Source organism: Hyla sarda, chromosome 2 (genome assembly GCF_029499605.1).
Source record: "Hyla sarda isolate aHylSar1 chromosome 2, aHylSar1.hap1, whole genome shotgun sequence".
Classification (NCBI taxonomy): domain Eukaryota; kingdom Metazoa; phylum Chordata; class Amphibia; order Anura; family Hylidae; genus Hyla; species Hyla sarda.
Window position 1 is genome coordinate 8,057,845 of NC_079190.1, and position 8,797 is coordinate 8,066,641.

Consider the following 8,797-nt stretch of genomic DNA (forward strand, 5'->3'; position numbering starts at 1 on the left):
AGGTCAGAGGGTCCCTATCTGCCTTTGTGCCATCCAGTCTTCTCTGTGTTGCTCTAGCCAAGATTGCGTTGACTATGACAACATGGCCCTCTGCCCTCTATGAATGTCCCAGTTTGCATGAATATTTATGTGCTTAATGTGGACAAAGGAAACATATTGTCAGGATTCGGCAGGCTGGAGGTGGATCCTCTGTGTCAGAGAGGGATTGGCGTGGACCGTGTCGGTGGACCGGTTCTAAGTTGCTACTGGTTTTCACCAGAGCCCGCCGCAAAGCGGGATGGTCTTGCAGCAACGGTAGCAACCAGGTCGTATCCACCGGCAACAGCTCAACCTCTCTGACTGCTGAGATAGGCGCGGTACAAGGGATTAGACAAGAGCAAGGTCGGACGTAGCAGGAGGTTAGGGCAGGCAGCAAGGATCGTAGTCAGGGGCAACGGCAAGAGGTCTGGAACACTGGCTTGGGATACACAAGGAACGCTTTCACTGGCACAATGGCAACAAGATCCGGCAAGGAAGTGAAGGGGAAGTGAGGTAATATAGGGAAGTGCACAGGTGAACACACTAATTAAAACCATTCGCCAATCAGTGGCGCACTGGCCCTTTAAATCGCAAAGAGCCGGCGCGCGCACGCCCTAGGGAGCGGGGCCGCGCGCCGGGACAGCACAGACGGGGAACGAGTCTGGTAAGCGGGTCGGGATGCGCACCGCGAGCGGGCGCATCCCGCATCGCGAATCGCATCCCGGCTGGGGACATTATCGCAGCGCACCCGGTCAGCGGGTCTGACCGGGGGCGCTGCGAACAGGAGAACGCTGCGAGCTTTCCGGGGAGGAGCGGGGACCCGGAGCGCTCGGCGTAACACATATATTTGTTTTATTTACACCACAAGTACCGAACAAGTAAAGGGGTTCTATTCTTATAGACAGGGTCAGCTTTTCTTATAGATGGGGGCCTCAAAGGTCTATATCCTGTAGAGGTTCCATGAATACAGATTTAAAAACCTTAAGTAGGTGTGTACTGAAGTTTCTGTCTGGTACCTATGTATTAATCCCCAAAAAAACTAATTTAGAACATTGACATAAATATTCTGTATCTATGAAGAATAAACATCGCCATTGTCTAATAAACCTTTACATTTAAGGTATTTAAAAATTAGTGATGAGCGGCAGGGGCCATATTCGAATTCACGATATTTAGCAAATATATGGACAAATATTCATCCTATGTTAGTGAAATTGGCATATTCACTATGTTCGTTCTTTTCTTTTTTATGTGAAAATTTGTTATGGAATTCGCATAGTGCGCATGCACAATTATATCTTTCACCTAAAAGAAGGGGGGGGGGGGATCAGTGTCCTGTCTGGAAGTGCCGACATTCACATAAATATTTGCATAATTCTCATGTAAAACAAACTGAATATTCGTCATTACGAATATATATAATTATATTCTAAACATCTGCGAAATCGTGAAGTGCCGATATTCATGGTAAAAATTTGCATTTCGAATATTCGTGTTCAACACTATTAAAAATCCCTGTTTCCTACAAAATGCTACTATTAGGCTTTACAATACCCTCAGGACCTCATCTAATAGAACAGAACTGCTCTATTAGTGAAGACGTCTAAGTAATTACGATCTTATTAGTTACAGTCAGAATCTGAAGTGTAATCCACTGGGCAGAAGTCCCTGGTCTCTCCCATTGCTGAGCTGTTATACTTTACTCAGGAATTGCTGTATATAGCTCTATATAAACCCCTGCTTTAGGTAATGCTAACAGGGCCTCTACTTATATTGCAGTTCATATTTATGAGAAGTAAAGCAAAGTTTTCAACAATGGTAAATGTATCTATGGTCTTCACCATCCATGACTTTGTTCTTGTAGGACTCAAGGAGATGGAGCATCTAAGATATTTCTACTCTGTGGTCGCTCTTGTATTATATCTCAGCACAATGTTCTTATGTACATTAATTGTGTATGTTGTATGGGCAGAAGAATCCCTCCATGATCCTATGTACATCTTCATATGTAACCTGGTGGGGAACGTCATGGTTGGCAGCTCAGCATTCCTCCCCAAGCTGACCATAGACTTGTTCTCCGGATGTACCACCATCTATCTGTCAGTATGTCTGACCCAAGCATTCTTTATTCAGAGCTTTGCTTCTGCAGAGATACTAACGTTTACTATCATGGCCATTGACAGATATTTGGCTGTTGGTTTTCCATTGAGATACCACTCTCTGATGACCAATAAGAAGGCTCTACAGTCCTTGATTATCATCTGGTCAGTGATTTCAATATGTGTGCTAATAAGTGTCTTGTTAATAGTCAGGTTAACACTTTGTGGTAATATCATCAATAATATGTACTGTGAAACAATGTCTTTTGTCCGGTTGGCTTGTGGCAGTACAGTCATCAATGACGCCTATGGAACGACTTGGACTTTACTGATGGTCATAGGCTCCATTATCATTGTGATCTACTGCTACATACGGACATTTGTTGTCTGCCTGAAGATCTCTACGGAAGCCTCCCAGAAAGCCATCCACACACTGGTGACCCACATAATCACATACTCTACTTTCATGATAGCTACTTTATTTGTCGGTTTCAGATATAGGTTAAATAGTGGTTCCCTCTCTACTGTGACGCACCTTATAATCTCAGTAAGTGGTCTGCTGGTGTCTATCACCCTCAATCCTCTAATCTATGGGATAAGGACAAAAACTTTAAGGAAGAAGATGATTTGTACTTTAAAGGAAATATTTCATAAGCAAACATTGGGAGAATAGGAGTAATTCTTGGTTTGTGCAGTGTGGGGTTTAACTTTATATTTAAATACGTGAAACTGCAATGTGCCAAAGTTAAACTTTACTTTAACTAAAACGTTCAATAATTCTGCGGCTAAAGGATTTGTTCATTTTTGCAAAATTTCTTAATTTGCTGATGGTATTACATTGTTTGTAAGGTTGAAAATGAGACAAGAGGCCATCGAGTTCAACCTAAAACTTATAACCTTTCTGTTTTGTTACAGAGAAAGGCTACTTCTCCCCCCCCCCCCCCAACTAAACCCATGAGGCTGATGCCAGTTGCCACATGACAAAGGATAAATTCCTTCCCGACTGCAATATGGCATTAGAATAAATCCGTGGATCAACATTCTATCCCCATAAGTCTAGTATTCATAACATGTAATATTATATTATTATTATATTATTATAAGTTAGACTTTTTTCCCCTGTAAACAACTATGGAGTAGCCACAGCAACAGTCCTCAGCCAATCAGGTTGAGTCCACCCTTCCTCCACATGAAACAGGGAGGAGCCTTAAGTTGGGCAATCTGACTCTAGCCAGAGGTGAGGAGAGATCCCCAGCTGCAGTCTCATGCACCTCATGGGAGTAGGCCTCAAGTGTTATTGTTAGGATTCGGCTAGCTGGATGTGGATCCTCTGTGTCAGCGAGGGATTGGCGTGGACCGTGTCAGTGGACCGGTTCTAGGTTGCTACTGGTATTCACCAGAGCCCGCCGCAAAGCGGGATGGTCTTGCAGCGGCGGTAGCAACCAGGTCGTATCCACCGGCAACGGCTCAACCTCTCTGACTGCTGAGATAGGCGCGGTACAAGGGATTAGGCAAGAGCAAGGTCAGACGTAGCAGAAGGTCGGGGCAGGCGGCAAGGTTCGTAGTCAATGGATATAGCAAGAGGTCAGGAACACAGTTATGGCAAACACAATAAACGCTTTCTCCAGGCACAATGGAAACAAGATCCGGCAAGGAAGTGCAGGGGAAGTGAGGTTAAATAGACAGGGAGCAGGTGGAGGCTAATTAGACAGATTGGGCCAGGCACCAATCATTGGTTCCCTGCCCCTTCAAATCTTAGAGCGCTGGCGCGCACGCACCCTAAGGAGCGGAGCCGCGCGCACCAGGACGAGACAGCCGGGGACCGGGACAGGTGAAAGACTTGGGATGCGATTCGCGAGCGGGCGCGTCCCGCTATGCGAATCGCATCCCCGCCGGCAGTGTCAGTGCAGCGCTCCCGGTCAGCGGGTCTGACCGGGGCGCTGCAGAGAGAGGAACGCCGCGAGCGCTCCGGGGAGGAGCAGGGACCCGGAGCGCTCGGCGTAACAATTATCCACCTGTTGCTGAGGTTTCTTTCACACTGATCCCATCGCCCAGGGTTAAGTCCAGTCATCTCAGTCAAGGCTTTGAGGACAACAGCGAAAAGTGGATTAAGGTGTAAATATCCCCCGGGCCACACCTATCCTTTGTGTTCTCTCTGGCAGTTTGCATGACAAAAGGAACTTCTGTGAATAATCCAGCTTTTACCAGTCATCTCCCATCAAGTGTCACCAGTCAGTGTAAAATCCTGATTTTAGTCAGTCTAGATTGTTTTCACAATTACTACAAGTCCCATCATCTCCATTAAACTGAGACTGTGGCTTCTCACTATGTTCAGTGCACCAGTGTAACATTGTCTCCGGAACTGTTATCCAGAATCCTTGAATTTAAGGAATTATTTCCTGGTGCTTGGATACCAATGACTACTTCCTTTGGAGCTGTGGTAAGTGAACATAATCTGCAGGACAACTACCACCAACATCTTCACACACCAGATTATACCAGATGACTGGTATCATAAACCTTCCACCAGCCACCATAACCTGTCTTGGTCATGTAATCCTCCCATACCATTAATTATCATTGTCGCCCTGCTCTGCACCCTCTCCAGTTCGGCAATGTCCTTCTTATATACATGGGCCCAAAATTGGACACAATACTGCATGTGTGGTCTGACTAATGACTTATACAAAGATAACTATGTCCCTGTCAGGAGTCTCTATCCCTCTCCATACATCCCATAACTTCATTAGCCTTGGCAGCCGCTGTCTGGCACTGATCACTAAAGCTGAGTTTACTCTCCACCAGGTCCACAAGACCCTTTTGGTAGAGGTTTTATCTAATGTTTTATTATTTAGCACATAATTGTGTGCTAAATACAATACAGTGGAAGAGAGAAGTGGTGTCTGGTAACTATAAAAGAAAGAAAGTATACTTAGCAATTGTCTGAGCTAGTGATTGTGTGTTTGTATACAAGAGTGTGAAGTATACAAGGGAGTAGTATAAAAGTGAGAAGACTTAAAATGAAGGAACTTTACATTTAGGGAGTTATATTGAAATATTTGATTTTTATTTTTACTTTGAACAGCAGTTTGAGGGTGCATATTGTTGTGTGAGATGTGTGCGAGTTGTTCATTTGGAAGCCCCGATCCCGGATCTAGAGGAGCAACTGGCAACATTGAGAAGCATTGACAACATGGAGAGGAGTCTCCTGCTCACTGAGCAAGTATTCTCTGGGGTAGAGGTGGGGGAGGATAGAGGGACGGAGGTGCAGTACAGTCAGGCAGTTAGCTGGGTTACAGTTAAAAAACAGGATAGAGGGAAAAGTGTCAGGGAGGCTAGTCCTGATCTGGCACCCCCCAATAAGTTTGCCCGGTTGGCGGATGAGGGGGATGCCATTTCAGAGTTAGCAGTACTGCAGCAGGACTCTGCTTCTGACCGCCAGGGGGGTGTCTGCTCCAGTAAAGACATAAAATGGAGGAAGAAAATAAAATCCACTGGTTCTCGGCGCAAACTGTCTCATAAAATCACAGTTAGTGACATGTAGAAAAAAAAGTCCATTTATTAGATAGCCAATACAAACGCGTTTCAAGGCCTTTACAAGTCTGAAATGAAAGAAAACCAATATGGATGGAAAAAAAATGTTAAGGGGGCAATAAACAACAACAATAAAGCATTTAAACTTCTAAAACAGGACGGCAGGGAAGAAGCATTAAAAAGCTATAGAGAAAAATGTAAAATATGTAAAAAAAAAAAATAAGATAAAAGCCGCTAAATTTGAGATAGAAATACTCATTGCCAAAGAAAAAAAAGGTTAAAAATGAAAGTGTTGGCCCTTTAAAAAATGATAAAGAAGGAATTATAAACGGGGATCAGAAAAAAGCAAATATATTAAACTAATTCTTCTCCACTGTATTCGCAAAAGAAAATGAAATGCCAGGTGAAATACAGCGAAATAAGGTAAACTCCCCAGTACAGGTCACCTGTCTAACCCAGGAAGAAGTACAGGTCACCTGTCTAACCCAGGAAGAAGTACAGTGCCGCTTACAAAAAATCTAAATAGACAAATCACCAGGTCCAGATGGCATTCACCCCTGTGTTCTAATGTAATAGACAGACCCCTATTTTTTATATTCATGGACTCTATAGTGACAGGGACTGTTCACTAGGACTGGCGCATGGCAAATGTGGTGCCAGTATTTAAAAATGCGTCAAAAGGTGACCATGGGAATTATAGGCCTTTTAGTTTAACCTCTGTTGTATGTAAATTGTTTGCAGGTTTTCTAAGGGATGCTATTTTGGAGTATCTTGATAAAAATAAATGTGTGACTCCATATCAGCAAGAGGCTTTATGAGGGATCGTTCCTGTCAAACTAACCTGATCAGCTTTTATGAGGAGGTGATCTCCAGACTGGACCAGGGGCAATCGCTGGATGTCGTCTATCTGGATTTTTCCAAAGCATTTGATACGGTGCCACATAAAAGATTTTCTGCATAAAATGAGAAGGATAGGCCTGGGGGGAAATGTGTTTAAGTGATAGGAAACAGAGGGTGGTTATTAATGGTTCTTATTCTGATTGAGTGACTGTTACTAGTGGCGAACGCAGGGGTCAATCTTGGGTCCTGGTCTATTTAATATATTCATTAATGATCTTGTAGAGGGGTTTAAAAGTAAAGTAGCAATCTTTGCAGATGATACTAAACTCTGTAAAGCAGTAAACACTATTGAGGACAGTGCACTGTGTATAGTAGATAACACAATAGAGGACAGTGCACTGTGTATAGTAGATAACACAATAGAGGATAGTGCACTGTTACAAATGGATCTGGATAGGTTGGAGATTTGGGCTGAGAAGTGGCAGATGAGGTTCAACACTGATAAATGTAAGATAATGCACATGGGGAAGAATAATCCGGGCTGGGATTATGTATCAAATGGGAGAACACTTGGGACAACTGACATGGAAAAGGGTCTTAGTTAATAGTAAACTTAGCTGTAGTGACCAGTGTCAGGCAGCTGCTGCCAAGGCAAATAAAATCATGGGGTGCATCAATAGGGGCATAGATGCCCACGACAAGGAAATAATTCTACCGCTGTACAAATCACTAGTCAGACCTCACATAGAATACTGTGTACAGTACTGGTCAGACCACACATAGAATACTGTGTACAGTACTGGTCAGACCACACATAGAATACTGTGTACAGTACTGGTCAGACCACACATAGAATACTGTGTACAGTACTGGTCAGACCACACATAGAATACTGTGTACAGTACTGGGCACCAGTTCACAAGAAAGATATAGTGGAGCTGGAGAGGGTTCAAAGACAGGCAATTAGGGTTATTTAGTTTAGAAAAAAGAAGGCTTAGGGGAGACCTAATAACTATATATAAATATATCAGGGGGCAGTACAGAGATCTCTCCATGATCTATTTATACCCAGGGCTGTATATATAACAAGGGGGCGTCCTCTACGTCTAGAGGAAAGAAGGTTTCTACACCAGCACAGATGGGGATTCTTTACTGTAAGAGCAGTGAGACTGTGGAATTCTCTGCCAGAGGAGGTGGTCATGGGGAACTCTGTAAAATAATTTAAAAGGGGCTGAATGCATTTTTGGAGAATAATAACATCACTGGTTATGGATCCTCCCCTAGTCCCAGCATCCTGATTTTATGTACTAACCTTTTGTGCAGCACAGTATCAAACGTCTTAGAAAAGTCCAGATATATAACATCCACAGCTTCACCCAATCCAATCTATAACTGACCTCCTCATAGATGATCCGATTAGCCTGACAGGACCGATCCTGCATAAACTCATAAGTCAGAAGGTAATTTCCATTAAGATATTCCAGAATAGCCTCTCTGAGAAATCCTTAAAAATCTTACCCACTAGAGATGTTACACTTAGGCAGCACATATACTAAAATTGGAATGACACAGAGAAGATTAGCATCGCCCCTGCGCAAGGATCACACGCAAATTCGTAAAGCTTACCAGATGTTACAATTATAGTCCTAAAGGTCCCAGGATCCCTTTTTGCCTCCTTTTTATATATTGGTACCACATTTGCTAAGTGCCAGTCCTGTCATTGTAGAATCTTTATTGATCTGAATTCTTCTGTCTATCTGTGATATTTCTGTGTATAGTAGTTAAAGGGATACTCCACTGGAAAACATTTTTTTTTAATCAACTGGTGCTAGAAAGTTAAACAGATCTGTAAATTACCTATATTAACAAATCTAAATCCTTTCAGTACTTTTATGATCCTCATGAAGTTCTTTTCTTTTTGAATTTCCTTTCTGTCTGACCACAGTTCTCTCTGCTGACACCTCTGTCCATGTCAGGAACTTTCCAGAGTAGGAGAGGTTTTCTATGGGAATTTGCTCCTACTCTGGACAGATCCTAAAATGGACAGAGGTGTCAGCAGAGAGCACTGTGGTCAGGCAGAAAAGAAAAGAAATTCAAAAAGAAAAGAACTTCCTGTGGAACATAACAGCAGCTGATAAGTACTGGAAGGATTAAGATTTTTTAATAGAAGTAATTTACAAATATGTTAAACTTTCTGGCACCAGTTGATTTAAAAGAATATGTTTTCCAGTGGAGGACCCCTTTAATTCCCATGGGTTACTGCATGTCACCAAAACTTGGACATTAACTTAGCTTTAAAGAAGATA

The 8,797-nt window shown here is 43.0% G+C and overlaps 1 protein-coding gene and 1 non-coding gene across 2 annotated transcripts; both read left to right on the top strand.

Annotated features, from left to right (window-relative positions):
* The first annotated feature begins 1,833 nt into the window (after positions 1-1,833).
* Positions 1,834-2,790, top strand: LOC130357310 (olfactory receptor 1496-like). The gene has a single exon (XM_056559991.1). It carries the CDS (start codon positions 1,834-1,836, stop codon positions 2,788-2,790), a length of 957 nt encoding a protein of 318 aa, XP_056415966.1.
* A 5,228-nt stretch (positions 2,791-8,018) lies between these two features.
* On the top strand, positions 8,019-8,126 carry LOC130359718 (U6 spliceosomal RNA). Its single transcript, XR_008890410.1, has one exon. It is a non-coding gene; the product is annotated as a U6 spliceosomal RNA (small nuclear RNA).
* The last annotated feature ends 671 nt before the right edge of the window (positions 8,127-8,797 follow it).

Bases quoted from the DNA above. Each gene is read 5' to 3' on its own strand.
- LOC130357310 (XM_056559991.1), top strand. From the start codon at position 1,834: ATGGTAAATGTATCTATGGTCTTCACCATCCATGACTTTGTTCTTGTA.